Raw genomic sequence first — 19,888 nt, forward strand, 5'->3', positions numbered from 1 at the left:
AGTTCCTATTATTCCTGTAGCCACTATTATGCCTGTAGTAGCCACACGTGTTATCCAATATGGAACATGGCAAGCTGAGAGCTGCTTTCCTGCCTTAGTAAACGCTTATTCACTAGTCGGCCAAAAGTGGTATTGTTTTCACATTTCATCGTTTCTTCTGTCTGAATCTACGCTCCAGTCCCTTCAACTACGTTCTTTCAGTCTATTCTCGTCATCTTCCTAGCCTGGTCATGGCAAAATCACACTTCGCACACCTGCACCGGCCACCATGTCGCGCTACAATCCACAAAAAAGAATTTGGAACACTATTTATCTATCGAATCAGATTAACTTGCATCTTACAGTAACCCGAACGATTCTTTTACACGCCGTATCAAGGTTGAAGACGGGGCTGGTGCCTTACGTCCAACATGCCAAGTGGAGCCTTCCCGATTAGTACATAGGCGTCGGACGCTACAACCTTGTCACAACATTGGAACCTCTTCCCAGCAGGACTTTACCACGTTCAACCCCACCTGCCGCCAAACATCACCACTTCGAATCCGCCTGTAAACCCGGGAATCACGGTCGCGCACCTCTACTAATACCATCGACACCGACATTTACACCAAATAAATCATCAGACATGGCTGGCGGTGGAAAAGGTACGCGCTGACCCTGCGTCGCGCTCCGAAAGGCCTCGAGAGCTAACAGGATGCGCAGGAAAGACAGGTGGCAAGACAGGAGGGAAAGGCGATGCGCAAGTCAAGACTCCCAAGTCGCACTCCGCCAAAGCCGGTCTTCAAGTGAGTAGCTGCCCGATACGCGTCATCGCCCAACCTCACCCCGCGCATGCCTTCGCACGCCGCACTGAAGAACGACGCGCTAATTCACCTCGTCGTTGTAGTTCCCCTGCGGTCGCATAAAGCGCCATCTACGAAACCTTACGCGACAAAAGACGCGCATCGGGGCCAAAGCCAGCATTTATTTGACCGCTGTGCTCGAATACCTGACCGCCGAAGTTCTCGAGCTCGCAGGCAACGCCGCCAAGGATCTGAAGGTCAAGCGCATCACGCCACGCCATCTACAGCTTGCCATCCGAGGTGACGAAGAATTGGACACTCTTATCCGAGCTACCATCGCTTTCGGAGGTGTTCTACCACACATCAACCGCGCACTGCTACTCAAAGTAGAGCAAAAGAAGAAGGGCGGTGCGGCAAAGGCTGTTGAGGCATAGGTGTCTGGTTCTCTTGCCAGCAAGCGCACGCGCCCTCACCCACGGCAAAATTGACCGCTTCGGAAACGAATTTCGGCTGAAGAAGCGGTCAATCGTCTGACATATGTACGGATAGGCACGCTCTTTGTCTGACTTTTCTATCTCTAGCTGTCTCATTGATGAGGACAGCTCATTTTTTTCCTGCCGAAGGGCTGGACGTCATGATACGGTGTTAACTTTCTTTAATCAGGCGTGAGAGGCTCGGTGTTGAGGGTTATGGATTTCATTTGTCCTTTGTGGTATGTAGTAACACTCAATCAATGTCACTAAGCGGCAAGAGAGGTTTATCACGTTCCCCGCTCGACCTGTGTGCGATACGCGTACAAGATACTTTCGCGCAAACCACACAGCCACCTGCACGGAAGGACGGAAACCGAAGCGCAAAGCTCAGACATGCGCGGCCTGTATGCACGTGTTTCGAGTTGGCGATCAGGCACACACGACGTGTGTTTGCGGATTCGGCTTGCACAACAATCACGAGTACTTGGATTCCAAGTTTGGTAACACCAGATGTATCCTCCCGTCCCTCAAACCGCAGACATGATGCGAAGTTGAATACCTTGTAAGCCGACCAGATAGTATCCATATCAGCTTGCTCCTTCATCTTCGAACCTTTCTAGTCTCTTTACAAGATTACGATCCATCAGCCTAGCGTTTATCATATATCCGTCTTCACTATGTTCTCATCCTCCCCGTTCAACGGCGACCCCTTCCGCCGTCTCCCAATCCCCACCACGTTCTCCTACCCAAATTACATAGTCCCAGGCTCAATGCCCTACCTTCACTCCTCACATGCCCACGAACCGCTTCGCCAACATCGTCACTGGCCGAATCCTCGTCTTCCACCTCACCATACCCGCCGATCCCGGCACCGCCACGAATCTAAGCGCCATTCGCCGTACTCAGACATAGAATCCAGCTCCTCGGAACAAGACACTCCAGACGAAGCATACTACATGTCCCCACCGTCGCCACCATCTCCAAGCCCTCTCCCCTCCCGCCTGCACACGGGTACAAGCCGGAAACACAATGACAACTCCACTCTAGACCTCGCCTCCGGATTCCGTCTCCTGCATGCTAAAGTCTCCCGCCTCACAGCAGAAGACGTTGGCAGGGACGACATCCTCATCCTGCCATCCACTCTCACGCGTATGTGCGTGAGGATCAGATCCCTACATAGCAACGAAACACTACATGCTGCTGTAGCGGGGGATATGCAGTTCCGTGATGTTGTTAAACAACTTGTTCCGGAGATGCATCATGGCGAGGTTAGGGCATATGTGAAGATGAGGGGTGCGTGGCAGGAACCAGGACTGTTTCGCTTGAGTCAGATCATGGAGCAAGGGCGGTTTGTTCTTAATGAGAGGGAGGAGTTGAATGTGAAGATTGAGATTGGGTGGAGAGGTGGTGGTGGTGGGGAGGGAGGGATGAGGGGGGTCAAGGCGTGGGAGAGGGAGAGGAGGACGTGGGAAATACGTTCGTAAGTAAATTAAGAAGACATGGGTTTGTTAGATTGTGAGATTGTGAGAAGAGGTAGTTTGGGATTTGCAAAATAGGACACAATGTGAAAGACAGTTCGAAAATATAATGGTAGTTGCACAAAGTGCTAATACATCCGATCGCTCCACTTTACTCCACCGCCCCAGACCGCAGGGTCCATGTTGCGCTGCTTCGATCCGGAACGCCAAGCTCGATCTAAGATTCTGAATATTGTAGGTTAAGATGCTCCAAGGCATGCGAGGTACAAAGAAGAGACCTTGAGAAATGAAGCTTCCCTATTGGCCAATGCGAAATGAAAAAAAGACATTCGTTCGTATGCAATACAACGCAAAAATGCCGTGGAAATACAGGAACGAGAGTCATTTGCTTTCATGCCTGTTGTCAAAAATTCTTGCCACACGACCTCCCCTATGACTTCAGGCTGTCCTGCATGCTGCGGCTGCTAGCACTGAGCGGGATGTTGGTAGTAGGGAGAATGGTCTTAGGCTTGCTGTTTTGTCGGACCTTAGCCAAAGCATAGACGAGACCACTGACGAATCCAACAAAGATAGCAGAACAACTGCCGAAGGTGACGGGCGCATCGAAGAATACCAGACCGCTGAGCGCAATGGGCAACTTGTTCAGGGCGCCGACCATGGAGTAGGTTGTCGATGAGGTAACACGGACCGCCCAGGCAGAGGTGTATGAGATGAAGACGGTGGAAAGACCAGAGATGATCATGACCATAATGACAGTGTTGCGCTGTTCGACGGGGAAGTTCTTTTGGATGTTGGCCGAGGACCAGTCTTCGACCAGGATAGAGGCAACGAGCAGGATCGGGATGGTGAGGAGGTTGTTGTAGTACATGGCTGGTTCAGATTAGCAAACGTCTTTACCCCTCGTGGCTTGATAAACCTACTATCGAAATCCTTGAAGTTGGTGAGCTTGATGCGCTTGCGCATGCACAGAACGTAGGTAGCGGAGCAAAAGCAGTTGAACATCATCCAGAGGTATCCGGCGTGCAGGGTCGACATGGCCTCAGTTGTCTTCTCTGCAGCGTGACCCATGCTCGACAAAGCGTGCTGAATGTCTGCCCAAGCCGCGATAACGGAACTTAGAACCATCAATCCGAAAGAGAAGAGCGCCATGGGTGTAACTGCACCACCGAACCAGAGAACCTCTCCGTATGCGATTAGGATAATCGTCAAGTTCTTGAAAATGGTGTAGACGGGAATCGAGAGGTACTTGAGCGCCCAGGTACTGGTGTAGATCATGCCGATGAGGAGGAGGGAGATGGGGAACCCTGACGCAATTAGCATTCTCCTACATCTTCTCAAGTGTGTCGGACGTACATTTCTTCGCTTCATCGCTGTTGAAGTCGCGGTAGTTGATGATACCAGCGGCTTTACAAATCGAGATTGCTGCCACACATACAACAGACTGCAATGAGTTAGAAGAGCGACCTACTACATAAGGGTATAATCATACCTGCACGCAGAGTAGGAAAAAGTTAAGGTTGAAGTCGACGCCAGACAGGACGTATTTGTTCGTAACTGTCATCATAATGGAAGATCCACAGTATGCCAGGACAGCAGCAACTGGGTTCTCCGTTATTGATGGACCCCCGGCGCGGCTAGAACTGGATGATCGGGGCAGCGGCGATGCTGCGCGGAAGTCCTTGCCCGAAGGCATGTCGACCCTGTAGTCGTCGCTCTTCTTGTCGTCGGACATGGTGATGGAGAGGGCAATGTGTGCACGCTCGTGTGTGTAGAGTTGTGGTATACGGCAGCGACGGGAAGGTCCGGAGGAAAGGACAGGTATGTGGCGGCCTGTGTACGACTTCAAAGGAGGGGTTGTAGTCGAAAGAAGAAGAAAAGACAGGAGTGTGGGACCAGGAGGAAGGAGACGGGCGTCGCAAGAGAGATGCGCCAGGACGCGAATTGGGTGGGTCTCAGCGATGCTTCTCCCCTGGCTTGGAGTCGCTCTGCTGTGGTAGTGGTAATTTCATGGGCCACTAGGCCGCCTTTGAACACGAGGAACTTCTTGTCAGCACCACCCTGCAGCCTTTACGAGATTTGTTCTATTTTTCACTTCTAGTCCCAACTACAGCGCATAGCGTGTTTTCTATACGATCGAAACAGTTCACGCACCCCTACTGGGAGAGCTTGTGTAAAGGTGTGTTCTTCACTCCGCCAGCCTATCGCCACGTGACTTCTCCTTATCGAGCCTTGTAGTCTTTCCCCTGATCCTCGACAAGCGACCCCAGACCAACTCAAAAAAAAAATGGCCGCCTTGGATCCCAAAGTCGCTTCACTCGTCGACCGTGCAGCGCGCGAGGACGACTCAGACGAAGATGCGCTCATTGCATCTCTGGAAGACGACGAAGAACTTGATGCTTTCCGTGAACAACGACTTCAGCAATTACATCAAGAGTACGACAAGGCACGGCGCTTGAAAGAGAGTGAGCATGGAAGGTATACAGAGATCAAGGACGAGAAGGCGTTGATGGACATCACGACAAGCACCCAATTATGTGTCGTCCACTTTTTCAAGCCAGACTTCAACCGCTGTCGGATCATGGACACACATCTCGAGGTAAGAACAAACACTGCTAGAAAAGACAACTTCTGAAACTGCAACAGTCCCTTGCGTTATCGCACTACGAGGCCCGCTTCCTCAAGATCAATGTGGAGAATTGCCCTTTCCTAGTCACCCGCTTAGGGATCCAAGTTCTACCATGCGTCATTGCTTTCATCGACGGTGTGGGAGCTGACCGCATCATCGGATTTGAGGGGCTTGGCCACACTGAACAAAGCTTCACTACTCGCGATCTGGAGGTGCGGCTAATCCGTGCGAATGTTCTTGCTAGGAACAAGGTCAATGAAGAGGATGAGAGACGGAGGCTGCAGAAAATCAGCGCTAAGCAGCAAGACGATGAGGACGAAGACTGGGACTGATCGACTCCCTGTGTCATACTGGCTGAGGTGTCAGCGAAGCTGGATTGCTGTGAGATGCTCCGAGCTTAGATGAAGCGAGAATATGATCGGAAAACAAGGCTTGTATATACAAGTCGATGTGTTGTAGATTCTTGCTTTATTGCACATGATCTGGTCACATAGCCTCACGGTCATCGAGCGCTGAGGATACCCAACATACAAACAAATACCCTACTAAGAAAGGACTGCGTTTGAACGGTCTTGCGCATATTCGGATAGCACAGAAGAATCAAAACATCATAGGGCATCTCCGGCCGAGTCAGTCGGGCGATTACCTAAGGTAGTCTCAATATGTCTGCCTGGCGTAGTGTTGGATCGCGGCGAAACTATGTATAGTGTTGTGCCTCGCTTCTCTTACTACATGAAAGCTGCGGCAGCACTCAAAGGACGACTGCGCGGAAAACAATCAGCACTGCTGGTATAGCTTGAAAGCTGACAGCTGATGGTACATCCCCACACCGTAGATGATGGCTGTGTGAATGTTGCGTTCAAGCCGTTAGCTAGCTTATCCCAGCTGGGTAATCGCGATGACGCCATTCGCCACGTGCTTTTGGGCATCTCAAATTATTTCCCTCATACCCAACGGCAAAGTCATCCTCCACAACGCGCTACAGTAACATTTGATTCGTGAGATACACATCCCGAAAGAAACCACCAACTGCAAAATGAAGGCATACTGGTTCGACAACCTCCCAGTAAGCCTCCAAATTCTTGTCTCCGCATTCGGCACATGACTTAACTTCTGTAGGGCGACCAACGCCAGCCCCATGACTCTGGTCGCTCAGTCGACCCAGACTATCTGCAAAAGCTCGGTGTCATCTACCACAGCGTCCCGGAAGTCTCCGGCGTCGAGCCGATTGCTACATCCCGCAGCTACAAGAACCGGGATGAAATCACCGTCAGCCCAGAGAAGATGGGCGACATCTACGAAGAGAAGGTGAAGTCGTTCTTCCACGAGCATCTGCATGAGGATGAAGAGATCCGGTACATTCTGGATGGTGCGGGTTATTTTGATGTTAGGAGCGAGGGCGACGACTGGGTGCGAATTCGGCTTGAGAAAGGCGATTTGATTGTTTTGCCGCCGGGGATTTACCATCGATTTACCACTGATGAGCAAAACGTATGTATACCGGAAGAATTGAAACAAAGAAGAGTATTGACATTCTGTTCTAGTACATAAAGGCTATGCGGTTGTTCAAGGAAGATCCAAAGTGGACGCCACTTAACAGGGGGAACGAGACAGACGAGAACCCATACCGGAAGCAGTACCTGACGGAGTACCTGAAGGCTAGACAGGGTGTGGAAGCTTAGTCTCAGCTACCTGCGGACCCACCTTTTTTTTCCCTAGCATTGCCGAAATGACATCTTCTTAAATTTCTCTTTCCGATTGACACGCCTGCTCCTGCTCGTATCAACCCTACATTCTCTACGCCAAAACCACAGCACTCTGCGCAAACCTCCTACAGCTACTGGGTATACTTATCACTGCTTTGTCTTTGTTAGATTGCTCGAGCGACTTCCTCATCGTTAAAAATGACATTGCTACATACTTTCGACTGAACTCTCTGGGAACGCAACTTTGGGAAGTGAAAGTGAAATTGATTCACGTTAGGTCAGGGCCTCTAATCTCTACAATGGCATTGTCTCCGGACGCTTCGATCTTTGCTCATATATACACACGTTCACTTCCACGTACCCTTCCCTTATTGCCTAAGCCTTCACAGCTCCAGTTGCTTTTATAACAGTCCCGTACACAATGCAGCAGAACTCAGCCTGAACAAGATATAACTCTTTCTTGTTTTCAAACCCAGCTTCGTGTTACATACAAAAACACCTGCCTTCCATAACACGCTATTTTTCTGCGAGTATGCCTGAAATCGTGACAGAATCATGTTCTGAATACGTCCGATCTTCCGGCCCCAACGCTATCAAAGCTGCTTTCAAAAAGAGCAAAGGTACTGGTCATGCCTTCTACGCTACTGGCATGAGAAACGTTACCGAACTTGCCTTTGAATCTCAGTCGGGGGATGAGAAGCCCATCGTCCGCAAACAGTCTACGAGGGTTTCGTTTGGAGATATCATGGCGCAGGCTAGAGGTACCCACGATGTTGTGACACAGGAGAAGAAGAAAGGAGATAAAACCAAGAAGGAGAGACCATATGCACGAGCAGATACACCGCATTTAGGAGCGCCGGTCGGTGCATGTGGTTCGCTGAAAATGAATCGTGCTTCGGAGGCCTCAGGATATGGTAACCAGTATCAACTAGAGAACCCTCACATTTCGCATCAGCCACTTGGAATTATAGACACCAGCCAACTTCCTGCTCTTCTTTCCATGAGCAGGCGCAATCACCAGACAAATCAGTCTGAGGTCTCCTTGTGCGATCACAAGAACTTTGTCATCTACTGGGATCCTGATGATCCTTGTAACCGCAATGGTTCCTTCATCGCCAGAATCGCTGACTGCGAAGAAACGTTTCAAACGGCCCAAGCGACAGGGCACTACCGCCGGAAAGATGTCAATGTCGAAAAAATGGCGATAGAGATGGCCACTGAGATTATCAACAAATTCAACAAGGAGGAGAATGAATGGTTGACTGGTCAAGATCGGCAACGCAAATTCAAGGAGCCACGACGACTGCCTACTCACAGCATTCTCCTACGAGAAGTACACAACATGTACTCCCAGCTCTTTCGTAACAAGCATAGTCAGCTGGCCAAGACTAAAGAGGCTCTTCGCATGAAGCTTGGTGCAGGCGAACGGCGTAAAGAGCTCGCTGAGAAGACCCAACTGGAGGCTCAGCGGTCACGTCAATGCTGTGGCACCGCAAAGGCTCGCAACAACAATAACCTAGAAGGCAGTGACAAGCCAGACTCAGCTTCGGACTCAAGCCCTTCTAGAGGGAAGAAGAAGACCCCCAAGCAGATTGCTCGGGAGAAGGTAGCTCGAAACAAGGAGCGTAGGGGCATGACCGAGATTGCCAGGATCTGCGCTGAGCCATTGGACCGCTTTAAGCCATCCACGGTTGAAAAGCAGCAAGCTCAGGAGGCTCGGGCCAGGAAGCAGGTTCGACGAGAACGCGCGACCAAGTCCAAGTTCTCGCAAAAGTTGAAAAGTTTCGTAACCGTTACCGACGCTGAAGAAGATGACGAGACTGCTGCTACTAGGCGAGCAACGAAGGCTACGCGTCGCCCAGCTAGGCGCATTTCCGACTCTGACAATAATTGTAGCGAAGAAGAAGTGGTCAAGAAGCGCAAATTTGCTACGAAACTAAAGTCACGACGCATGACCAGGGGAGATCGAGCTCTACTCGCTAGCATCGCACAAGCGGAGCAAGAAGAGAGAGAAAAGTACACTCGTGCCGAAACTGAAGTAGCCCAGGAAGAGACATCCGAACCTGAGCCTGCGCTTAGCAAGGCACAGAAGGAAGCAGCGTTCTTCGCCGACATCGCAGCAATCGAACGCGCACAACTCGCCGCTCACGAGAAGTGCAAGTCGGTCGTAGTCGATGAGAGCATCGCGGATGTTAGGGATGAGAAGATTGACGGATATACGGAAGTGGTGGAAGCGAGGACGACAGCTATGCTCGTTGAACCGCTTGCTGAGAAGATTGAGCATACTGCCAATGTTGGAGACAAATCAGAACTGCCGCCGCCTCCCATGCAGACGCCAAAGTTGCCTACGTCTTCAGCTTCACGAGTTTCAAAACGGAAGAACTCTTTCCCTGATGCTGGGGAGGAACTTTCATCATTCTCGACTCCGCCTTTCTCGCGACCAATCAAGAAGGCGAGGCAAAACGACTTCTTGAAAAACATTGTGCCCACTGTAGAGCAGGACCGGAAGTCGGGTACGCCGCCTGCTATTGCAGTAGAATCTGTGAAGGATTCTATGGTTGTTAGGGAAATTTTCAGCAATGATTAGCGATGCGAACATGTAGAGATGTCCGACGAAGAAGATGGGGGCAGTCGGGTCACCGAGCAGACTGATGAGGGACAGGATGATGGACTGCATCATCTATTTGGGGGGTAGGACTGCTTGACTTCTATTATAGCAAATATGTGGGGGAGCTTGAGAGCATAGGTCGAATGGGATCTGTTCCAGTAGACTGCGGTGTACTCTCCAGCCTATTGCTCCATCTCATACCGTGGTCGTTCAATTGGCTCACACCATCTTCATACAAGTTTGAACGCACGAACCTTACCAACGTAGTCTTCCGTACTATCCCAGTGAAGATGTACTTGTGAGACATAGTCGTAGCCAAACCCAACTCTTCTAAAGGTGCCCTCAAATTTGATCGTGTGAGTGTCGCCTTGAAAACTCCACTCATATGGTTCTTCCTCCTCTTCTGGGCCTGCTACCATCTCCAGAAACAGTCCTTGAAACTGCTGCTTCGGGTTGTCACTATCTCTCTGACCACTGACCAGGGGCGCAAAATGTGTAGCGCGGCCAAATACAGTTTTATCGGTCGGATCGTCCGGGATCATGTCGATGACTGCAGGACCATAGTTCCACTCCGCTGCATAACGTTCTGGAAAGAGGAAGGGCACTTCCAAATCGTCCTCATCCATGGGACATTCCTGTCGGAGTTTTAGAGACAACGGTTCTTGCTGCACCGGGATACAAAAGCCGAAAAGCGTCAATGTACAGCGGCCCGCCCCAAACACGCTGGACTCAGAAGTGTCGGACTCCTCCCGCTTGACGCGTATGACTTGTGTGTATGTTTGAGCATCGGGCTCGAAAACGGAATCATAGTACCCCACCCCTCCAACACTTGTCACCCAGGACCACGATGGTGCAATTTCTCTCAATGTCGCAGCTATCGTAGAATCTCCTGGAGTTCTTGGGTGTCGGTTCCAAAGCATATAGTTTTCCAATTTTGGCCTCCAAAGTCCAAATAGGTAGTCTTCAGTCTTAAACTTGTCTGGCATGGTTTGGGCCAAGCCTTCCACTACACCCTGTATCGCGGCCAAGCGATCTGTCCACCTGGTCAGCTTCTTATCTGAGTATTTGCGCACTACATCAGCCCATAGTTTCTCTTTGTTGGAGAGCGGTTGATCGGCCGACCCAAGACTTTCTGCACGAAGTATCTGACCCAGGGTTCGTATGGATCCGTAATCCTCGACTTTTATAGCCGTAAGAGTGGCGTCTTCGCTTGTAGGAATGCAACACTCACACCCTTTGTGATTGCTACATTCCCAAGCGAGTTCAGATGGCGTAGCATACAAAATCCTGCGCGCGAGAAAACTCTCTTGGAAGACCCATGCGCGAGTAGTGAGAGGAACGAGAACATCATCGATGTCAACATCGTCATCCACCATGGGCCGAGACGAATGGTGCGCTGGAACGTCATGATATCTCTTCTCTTGCTCGCGAATCGAGAGTTTAACTGTGCGAGAAGTTCCGTCTGGCATGCGGAAGGGTACCTCGATACGTTTGAGGGGCGCATTCGCAGCTGCACCTAGAGAGAGAAACCCTTCATGGACGTTAGACGCACCTTGCGCTGAGATGACGAGTTCGGCTCCTTGGTAGATAGATGACATGCGTGGAATCTGGTCCGTCCAATCTTGCAAATCATCCTGGATGATGCATAGCGCATCGATCTATGGTAAGAAGTCAGTTTCTGTTCTGTGTGTATCCCGGGAAGTCTGTAGCTTTACCCATAGATACCGTAAGCCGAAAGCTCGGGAGACGTGAACAGCATCGACCAGGGTACGAGGGAGCGTGGAGATATCGATACCCTGCATGTGGGATCGTAAGTTATTTGTTAGCGTTTTGAGGTTCCCGGTCGTGCCCCATGCATAACTGAGACATGCGTAACCTTCCTGTCGTTGCGATGATGTTGATTCGATTGACGCACTGTTCAAAAGCTGAAGAGAGTCAGTCGCGAGGTCAAGGACGCGGCGTGGCCATCCGTCTTTGCGCGGTACACAACATTGATGGTTGGCCTTGCAATCCTCGAACCAGATGCGCGCTTCATTCAAGCGATCTTCAAGGTTATTCGACTGTTCTCGGTACGTATCCTTTGGACCATTCCGCAGACCGAGCCATGGAATGGCAGAGTCTTCCTCCGCATCTGTTTGGTCTTTAGCCTTGTACTCCCATATCAACACCGTACGCTTAGAGCTTGCTTGGGCCAATTGAGAGGAATTTCACTAGTGGGAAGTACTCACCAATCGGAGTATAAATTTGATAATCGTTCGGCCTCGAGTCTACATACTGCTGACCGAACAACGACCTACCCTCACGTGGCTTACCCACCTGCTCGCATTTTACATGCAATACATTCTTGGGGTCCAAAAAGTGCCAATGGTCCTCCGCCTCTTTGCGCCTGATCTTGATAGTTTTGAATTCTGGTCGTCGGATATCGGTAACAGCATCAAGAGCCTTCAGAATGATAGAGCATCCATGACAACTGCGGGCGGAAGCAAGGAAGTCCGCGGTCGGTACACTGGTTTCATGGCCGTCTGCGAAGTGGTGGCAGGTACTGCATGGTGCGGACATGGTTTCCTCTGGTGCCCGAGAAGGCTTGACCGTGTCTGACGTCATTCGCACTTTCTCATGTACTAGCGGTGGTAATAACTCGCGTCGCCTTTGACGCCACCTAACAGGATGATTCTTGATGGAAGAAACGTGACACGGATTATAGCCACCTCTGGTACATGCAAGACTTTTGGAGAACCGAGATATCAGCAACAACATGACTTTCCCGAAATAAGACTTGAGGACTCCTGTGGAGTTGCGACACGTCGCGTTCGTATAAGAGCGCCTCAGCTGACTTGGCAAGGTTCCCAATGCTTGCTTGAGCCACACGGAATTAGGAAGGTTGAAATTGCTAAGGCCCGAATAGTAGCGCAGTTGCTGCAAAGATCAACCTTTTGTCTTATTCTATCTAGAGAACGTGTCGCTCTAGGTTTTGAGACTACACGTGTTCCGTCCCCAAAACTTAATCGCAGGTAAGAGTGTGCAAGCCCAGGTGGCAATCTACGTGGGTGTATAGCAGCCACGTTAGCATAGCCTCATTGCCATGATAGCAACGCCATAGCTAGAATGCCTTGCCAGAAGCTGGTAGCCTTATAGCTATGCGTCGCAAGGTATATATATTAGGGGATGCACAGGCGACGGTTTAATCCATTTTGCTCACTTCACACATTTCTCAGCCTCGTCTACTGGACTGCAATTTCTCCCCACGGCCGCCTTCCAACAACTTACCTAAGATGGCTGATCCTCTCAGCGTCATCGCCAGTGCCTTGACCGTGATCGGATCCGGATTCCACATCGCCAAGGGGCTTAATACACTCGCGGACGGTCTTGGCTCCGCCGGAGGATCAGTCCGTATGTATGCAACAGAAATTCGAATCTTCTCAGAACTACTGGAAACTGTCCGAGAGGAACTGGAAAAAGATCCAAAGCACTCTTGGTCTCGCGCAGAGCATCTGACGATGGAGATTCTGAACGTTTGCAAGTCCTTGTTAGAGCCTACAAACCAGTTACAGGCCAAACTGAATCCATTGTTGGTATTCTATCGTGATAGCCCAGCAAAAATAAGCCAGATTGCGCTTCGGATTCGATGGGTGTTTTCTGCCCAGGAGAAATTGTTGCGGTATCGTGGGTCATTGCAAGCCCTTACAGTGACGCTGAACGCGGCCCTTGCTACAATCAAGTTCAAAGCGAAGCCCAGCAGTCCGACCACCTGGTAGTAAGTGAATCCAATGCAAATCTGTATACAATACTAATAATGTTGCTAGCATCGAAGAGAATTTAGTGCAGTGTATTAATGATGTTCGTAGGTCACTCAATGATCCCAGGCGACTAGCACTTGGCGGCTTCCTACAACCCATAGTACAGGTGACCCCACCACCAGATACGAGAGCTGCTATCATGAATGGTGCTTCTATTTTGTCAAAAGCACCTCTGGAATACCATACCTCTCGGCGAATCACCTTTCAAGCCAGGCTTAGTCCGCAAACTTCCGATTCGGGTGCGGAGACCAATCATGCAGATGATGATTCCAGCAATACGACACATCATATCGGACTATCTCAAGCGCTAATACGTCCTACCTTCCAGGAAGATGAGCCAATCGAAGGTTTTGAAAACCCAGATACAGACGAGATCGACGAGATCGACGAAAAGATCTACAATGCGATAGACCAGACACTGTACCAACAGCCTGAAAGTGCAGAGCAGGAAGTGTGGGAAGACCTTCGGGTCGTATCGCGCAAGGTGCTCCTGTATGCCGAAGACATTCTTTGCGGTGCGTCTGAAACGTCATCGCATGGCCCGTCGGTAGGCCCCCGTCTTCAGCCTGATGAGCTTCCAAAGGATTCTGAAGCAGAGTCTACTGGCTTCTTTATGAAGACGAAACACGGCGTACTGAGAATGCCTAGCGATATGGCTCAGAACGTCATGATAAAAACTACGGAGGACGGCATTGATGTGATACCCAGGAATGATCGTGAATCCATATCAGTTGGTGTACCCGTATCAAGCGTATCTAGTGCCAGCGACCTAGTGGCCTTGAAGGACCTCGACGGCAGAACCTATCGAGTTCCGTACGACTCAGTACGAGATTGGGATGTAAGTTCAATCCTCTCATTGCTGGTAACTTTCGCTTACAAAGCTAGGATGCGAAATCCTTTTTCTTGTCATTGTGTGGTCCTCCAATCTTCATATCTGGTGGTTATGATGATGGAATGCAAACTTCTTTGGCTGAAGTATTTGAAAAGGGTGATTTTTTGTTGAGAGGGGATGATGGACGCTATATTCCACCACAATATTGGGCGCAGAACGTGCAACCCCAGTCGACCGTTGAATTGCAACTCAACGACAATGTCTTCTTGGCGGGGAAGTACTTTACAGGAACTCTGGAAACTGGAGAGCAACCCAAAAATCAGGAAATACCAGTAGTTTTCCAAGCCGAAGAACTACCAAAACTCGAAGAGTCTCCGAACGAGACAATCTCGAGAGCACCCAAAGTGCTACTAGGGTCATCGTCACCAACAGAATCATTGGAGAAGCCAAGGGAGTCGAGATCTGCTAAGATCGGCAGGTTGTTCAGTCGAAAGCGATAGCAGTTTCGTGTAAACAGGGGCTGGAAGGATGAGATTGTGAAATCGTGATTAGATTTTCTTCGCATTGTGGGATACAATCAAGATCAATGCTAACATCGGACTCTGCTTCTGAATAGGTTTCTGCGCACTCTCGTATGCTAATCACTCTAAGCAGTGTTGTACAAGTATATGGAGTAGTTGAATATACCGCATGTTCAACGACCATGTACCACAAGTCTCAGCTTCACACGTCATTCACAGCAACACCCGCTACCCCATCCGATATAGCACCCATAAAGTCCCCAACATCCTCTCCACGCTCATCGAGCACAAACTCCAACGTCTGCACCCACGTCTCCCCGTTGTTGGTAAACCAATCATAATCCGGACACAAGCTCCTCACGTAACTCTCCACCATGCCCTTTAGCGGCGCATGCTCCTTCAAGTATAGTATCTGAGCGGGATCGAGTTTCATGTAGTCCTCGATAACGTAGTAGTGGGGGATATCGTCGCCCCAGCCTTCAGCGCCGACTTCGTGGGATGGGTGCAGAGAGTACTTCGATGCGGCGTAGCGCGAGGTATAGGTTGGTGTGTTATTGAAGTAGGTGGAGAGAGGGTTCGGTGTAAAGGGATTAAAGGCTTGGGGGGCCGTAGGTGGATAGTTGAGGTGGATGTTGAATAGCAAAGAATGCTCATTGCCAGGATGCCGCTTCTTGAACTTTCTCGCAATGGTGCCGTTCGATGGACAGACGTTGCTCTGTACGACCTCTCGTATGACACTATGGACATCGGCGATTTCGGCTAGTGCCCAGGTACTCCAGTTGTGTAGGAGTGCTGCGCGCTTGAGCAGAACGAGTCTTGTTGCGCGGGATTCGCGAGGGTGATCGCGGTTGTGGAAGGCGCGTGAGTACAGCCATATTCTGTATATGGCTCTTCTGACTAGGTAGCGCTCATCCGTTGTCAAGAGACGGCGGCTCTCATAGTTGTGCTTCCACTTCTTGAACGGGTATATATCGCACCATTTCTCCGCCACGCGCCCATGATGCACAATCTGCTTAAGCAGTGCTAGAGAGAAAGGAACGGAGCGAACGATGTGCGCAGGCTGACTGGCATTGTGGGTAAGGAGCTGGGTGAGGTCTTCGAGCGGTCCGAACTGCGTTTCGGCGGCATTTTCGAGGATAGGGAGTTTCTGGGAGGAAGAATAGATGTTGCGGAAACGACGACAAGTGGAGGATAGAGCTGTTACGTCGGTGACGGAACGGCATGATAAGAACACCTGCACGACGAGTTCTGTGGCTAGGTCTTCGAACAACATCTTGAGGGTGGTCGTAGAGTAAATGGGTGTTTCAATTTCTGGAGTTTCCACAATCAGCATCAAGTCCCTGTAATTTATGCCATATAGTATCATCGATACGAATGGAACTCACCTATGGACTATCAGGTTTACGTGTGTCTTCAGCCCACCCGACCGGGTTCTGAGCTCTTTCTTGTGATAGAGCGAGAAATGTGTCTCGATTTCTCCCCCTCTTCACTATCCTTCGGCTTCAATCTTCTAATATGATCTATCGATCTAATCGGTGCGCAGCTATCTTGCCTCTACACCAATACGTATCTCGTAGTTCAAACAAATCGGACCCCTCCGTTGGGGCTATAGGTAGAAAACGCGACAACATTCTGGAAAGACATGGTGCAAGTCAATGCAAGCTCCGACGAGCTGTCTCTGGAAGCGAGTATCATCGTTGGTGGTTTGAAGAGGAAGGAAAGGAGTCATCGGTCGTGACGACTATCAACGTGATGGTTGCCGCCAAGGGGGCCTAACCCGGACTGTGGGGGCCAATCGGCGTGGAGGTGGGAGAGCACCGATGGCGTCAACGAGCAGGAAGTATACCACACGGATGTGTACATAGCTTCACAGTCTGCAATTGCAGGTTCAATGCCGCACGGTAATGATCGCATAATGCAACACTATTCAGATACCGCGTCACAGCAGCCATCCCCGCTCCTTCGCCTCCCAATCGAACTCCGCCGCCTTATTTTCGACCTCGTCCTTCCCCACACCACCACCTTCGAAGTGCGTTTCCAGCGTCTCGCCGATCCACCCCCAAAATCCGAATTCAATCTGACCTTCGTGCGGCAGAAAAATGGCGACAGGGGCTGGCGCATGCAACGCACGCTACCAAAGACGGAGCGTCAAACCGGCAACGACATTGTCTGGCGACGCGGAAGCACCAGCCTACTAGCCGTGTCGCAACAAGTGCATGAAGAAGCAGCGGACATGCTATATGGAGATAACACATTCGTGATTGACGTGACGTTCGACGCGATTAACTTTCGGTACCGCTGGCGCACTGCGAATAATCTTACGCCAAATCGGACGTACCCGTTCTTGGATCACTTTTCGCAGAGAAATCTGCTCAGGATTAGGAATTATATCATTAACGTTGAATCTATGGATGACTATACGGGCATGATCAAATACAATTGTGGTGGAAGGGGGTTGCCGGCTGGTATACGGAGCAAGGTACAGGAGCTGGTTGATCTGTTGGCTGTTGCGCCGCAGTTGCATCGGTTGCATGTACATCTCATAGACGGCGCGATAAGTCGCGTGAGGTTTTCCAGTGGACGGGTGCATCGGGTACAAGACGAGAATAATCTTGCGCAAACACAACTAGTGCTCGATCCTTTCAGGTCGTTATATGGAGTCAGGAACGCAGTTGTGAGTGGTGTCAATGACGAGTACAGAGAAGCCCTGGAGAAGAGCGTGACTGCGCAAAGAGGAATGGGTTAGCGTAGGTTAATGCGTCGGACACTGATTTCATTAAAAAGACAATGACACTTGGGTGAACGGTCGCTCAATAATGAGCTACCCATTAGACGATAGCTTTTGGGTATATCGCTATACATACAGGCACGTGCCCAGCCACAAACCGACGCCGACCTATATAAGATGCATTCCATAAACGCCAATTTTGCCTTCCCTCGAAACGTTTCCATCAGTTTTACGCGAACAGTACATTGTCGCTGAGTGGATCCTTCTCCTTCCTGCGTCCACCATGCGACGTAAGTCCTAGATCCTGGTGCTTGAGCAGCGTGTCTCTCTGCGCATCGGTTCTCTTGTTGAACCTGCCAGCCTTTGATTTCCTCAAGTCGGAACGGATCTGGTTGGGCGAAACGAACTCCTTGTTCTCGTAGATGATAGGTCCTCCGAAGCTGGACTCCTGGATAACGATGGGAGTAAGCACAAAACGGGGACCGATCTCGACAAGGCTGACGTCGAATTCACCGCCCTTCTTCTTCTTGGGCAGGTCATCGACATCCATCTCCTCGCCATCGACAGGCTTCTTCTTTCCAGGTTCACTTTCATTGATCTGGAACACGCGAATCCAGATCTTGCCATCTGCGATTGTGAAGCCCATCACGTGGTCTACGAAAGGCTTGACTTTTCGGCTCGTCTTGGGAACGCCGAATATCTGGGTAAAAAGCTCCTTGATGACGCGCAGATGGGCTTGCTTGTCGAATGCAGCATCAAAAGAAAGAACTGGCCGCGATCCTTTGAGACAGTTGCCGATGAAGTTGAGCTCTTCCATGGTGTGCAAGTTTTGCATGTGCATCTTTACAGTAGGACCGTTTGGTGGCTTGGACATCCACATGTAGAGATCCTTGCCCTTACGGGCTTCGAAAAAGAGAACATTGTTGCAGTTGTAAAGTTCTGCTAGCTCGTTGAGTTGGTAGAGCTTGGTCTTGGTGTCGAGTTTGGCCTCTTTCCGGCTGTGAGGCCTTTTGCAAGATCAGTAAACGAACTTCTGCAGCGCGTAAAACTACTTACATCAACGAGTACAAGTCTTGTAGCAGATGTCGGTGTCGGAAGGTAACACCTCTTGAACTCTACCTTTGATTAGCAAGGGTCTCAGATTGCGCCGCGCGTGAATTCGTACCAGGATAAGAACACGCTGCTTGTTTCTCTTCTCGCCCGTCTCCTTCTCCTCCTTCTCGGCGCCGGACAGGGTCTTGTATACGGAAGCCATGGTGATTTCAGATGGTTGTTGCTGCGCTCGACGGGGTGGATGCGCCGTTGCAAAAAAGTTCGAGAATTGATACCGCCCAGAGTTTTAGCGCGATCTACGCTCGGGCCGCGCTACGACCGAAGAAGCTAGAGCTAATGGAGTCTTCGCGGCATGGTCGCGCCTTCCGTCACCGTCGTGGTGAGGCTTCATCCAATGGGAAGTTGCAGCCCCAATAGTCTGCCCTGTTCATTTTCTGTCTGGCTGTTGGCATCGTGTCGTGCATGAGAGAGGAGATGAAGATGAGATGGTATACAGAATTCATCGGACTCGGATGCAGATGAAATGAGACGTGCACGTCCGCCGTGGTCCAGAGGCTCGTGGTAGATTAGCCGAAGCTGGCAACGCCTCAACCCGGCACGCGGAGCAGAGAAGAGTTGCAGGTGCTGAGATTGGAAATAAGAAAAGCTTAGGCGTGGGCATGTTGTAGCAACAAGTGTATCGGAATAGAGAGAACACATGTGCAGATAGTCACAAACGAGAAGGGGCTGCACGCTGCATGGCGCCGTTTGTATGCAGGTAAATTATTGGTCGATGCACCCCATCTGGGCGTGTATGCTCCTACGAGAGATGGGGTTCAGGTGCTTTGTTAAGAGGCATGCCCAGTAGCGGAGCAGAGTCGCGATGAAGGTCCCCACGAGTAATGCGGCCATGCCAAACTTCATCATCGCGCTCCGCAGCCTCCCGTGATAGAATTTGGTCGGCTCGTAGCTGGTCGCAGCCTCTCCATCAAACCTCATCGCGGCTCTGCATCACGCCCGGAGCTGCTCCAGGACATAGTTGCCGCAGCCGCACTAAGCAGTCGCTGACTTGCCAACCGTTCGTGTGTGATCTAGACGGCGCTCAAGCTGCTCCACACCAACCCCCATCCCATCTTCCCTTTTCCATCTCATCGTCGCCGTCGCATACACATCGCCAGTCGTCCGACGACCCTCGCCGACGGCACACGCTCAAGGCGCATTCCCTCTGCCGTCGCCGCCGCGCTCCCTGCGCGCCCCACAGTCAGTACCTGCTGCTGGATGCCCATGGAGCAGCCATTCCGCCGT

The 19,888-nt window shown here is 50.7% G+C and overlaps 9 protein-coding genes across 9 annotated transcripts; 5 read left to right on the top strand and 4 right to left on the bottom strand.

Annotated features, from left to right (window-relative positions):
• Nucleotides 1-625: 625 nt before the first annotated feature.
• ALTATR162_LOCUS11913 (uncharacterized protein) lies at nucleotides 626-1,216 on the top strand (the record flags this gene model as incomplete). Its single annotated transcript, XM_043319557.1, has 3 exons — nucleotides 626-644; nucleotides 703-785; nucleotides 887-1,216. 3 exons carry the CDS (start codon nucleotides 626-628, stop codon nucleotides 1,214-1,216), a joined length of 432 nt encoding a protein of 143 aa, XP_043175492.1.
• Nucleotides 1,217-3,163: 1,947 nt separating this feature from the next.
• On the bottom strand, nucleotides 3,164-4,465 carry ALTATR162_LOCUS11914 (uncharacterized protein; the record flags this gene model as incomplete). The annotated part of the gene is made up of 4 exons (XM_043319558.1): nucleotides 3,164-3,603; nucleotides 3,654-4,037; nucleotides 4,087-4,174; nucleotides 4,223-4,465. 4 exons carry the CDS (start codon nucleotides 4,463-4,465, stop codon nucleotides 3,164-3,166), a joined length of 1,155 nt encoding a protein of 384 aa, XP_043175493.1.
• A 552-nt stretch (nucleotides 4,466-5,017) lies between these two features.
• Nucleotides 5,018-5,691, top strand: ALTATR162_LOCUS11915 (uncharacterized protein; the record flags this gene model as incomplete). The annotated part of the gene is made up of 2 exons (XM_043319559.1): nucleotides 5,018-5,329; nucleotides 5,377-5,691. 2 exons carry the CDS (start codon nucleotides 5,018-5,020, stop codon nucleotides 5,689-5,691), a joined length of 627 nt encoding a protein of 208 aa, XP_043175494.1.
• A 704-nt stretch (nucleotides 5,692-6,395) lies between these two features.
• On the top strand, nucleotides 6,396-7,041 carry ALTATR162_LOCUS11916 (uncharacterized protein; the record flags this gene model as incomplete). Its single annotated transcript, XM_043319560.1, has 3 exons — nucleotides 6,396-6,425; nucleotides 6,479-6,850; nucleotides 6,904-7,041. 3 exons carry the CDS (start codon nucleotides 6,396-6,398, stop codon nucleotides 7,039-7,041), a joined length of 540 nt encoding a protein of 179 aa, XP_043175495.1.
• Nucleotides 7,042-7,597: 556 nt separating this feature from the next.
• ALTATR162_LOCUS11917 (uncharacterized protein) lies at nucleotides 7,598-9,652 on the top strand (the record flags this gene model as incomplete). Its single annotated transcript, XM_043319561.1, has 1 exon — nucleotides 7,598-9,652. One exon carries the CDS (start codon nucleotides 7,598-7,600, stop codon nucleotides 9,650-9,652), a length of 2,055 nt encoding a protein of 684 aa, XP_043175496.1.
• Nucleotides 9,653-9,903: 251 nt separating this feature from the next.
• ALTATR162_LOCUS11918 (uncharacterized protein) lies at nucleotides 9,904-12,232 on the bottom strand (the record flags this gene model as incomplete). The annotated part of the gene is made up of 3 exons (XM_043319562.1): nucleotides 9,904-11,331; nucleotides 11,389-11,804; nucleotides 11,986-12,232. The coding sequence occupies 3 exons, from the start codon at nucleotides 12,230-12,232 to the stop codon at nucleotides 9,904-9,906; spliced, it is 2,091 nt and encodes a 696-aa protein (XP_043175497.1).
• A 713-nt stretch (nucleotides 12,233-12,945) lies between these two features.
• Nucleotides 12,946-14,802, top strand: ALTATR162_LOCUS11919 (uncharacterized protein; the record flags this gene model as incomplete). Its single annotated transcript, XM_043319563.1, has 3 exons — nucleotides 12,946-13,427; nucleotides 13,477-14,308; nucleotides 14,356-14,802. The coding sequence occupies 3 exons, from the start codon at nucleotides 12,946-12,948 to the stop codon at nucleotides 14,800-14,802; spliced, it is 1,761 nt and encodes a 586-aa protein (XP_043175498.1).
• Nucleotides 14,803-15,025: 223 nt separating this feature from the next.
• ALTATR162_LOCUS11920 (uncharacterized protein) lies at nucleotides 15,026-16,096 on the bottom strand (the record flags this gene model as incomplete). The annotated part of the gene is made up of 1 exon (XM_043319564.1): nucleotides 15,026-16,096. One exon carries the CDS (start codon nucleotides 16,094-16,096, stop codon nucleotides 15,026-15,028), a length of 1,071 nt encoding a protein of 356 aa, XP_043175499.1.
• Nucleotides 16,097-17,780: 1,684 nt separating this feature from the next.
• ALTATR162_LOCUS11921 (uncharacterized protein) lies at nucleotides 17,781-18,806 on the bottom strand (the record flags this gene model as incomplete). The annotated part of the gene is made up of 3 exons (XM_043319565.1): nucleotides 17,781-18,558; nucleotides 18,608-18,666; nucleotides 18,717-18,806. The coding sequence occupies 3 exons, from the start codon at nucleotides 18,804-18,806 to the stop codon at nucleotides 17,781-17,783; spliced, it is 927 nt and encodes a 308-aa protein (XP_043175500.1).
• Between the last annotated feature and the right edge of the window lie 1,082 nt (nucleotides 18,807-19,888).

This window comes from Alternaria atra (assembly GCF_907166805.1).
Source record: "Alternaria atra isolate CS162 genome assembly, contig: 37, whole genome shotgun sequence".
NCBI lineage: Eukaryota > Fungi > Ascomycota > Dothideomycetes > Pleosporales > Pleosporaceae > Alternaria > Alternaria atra.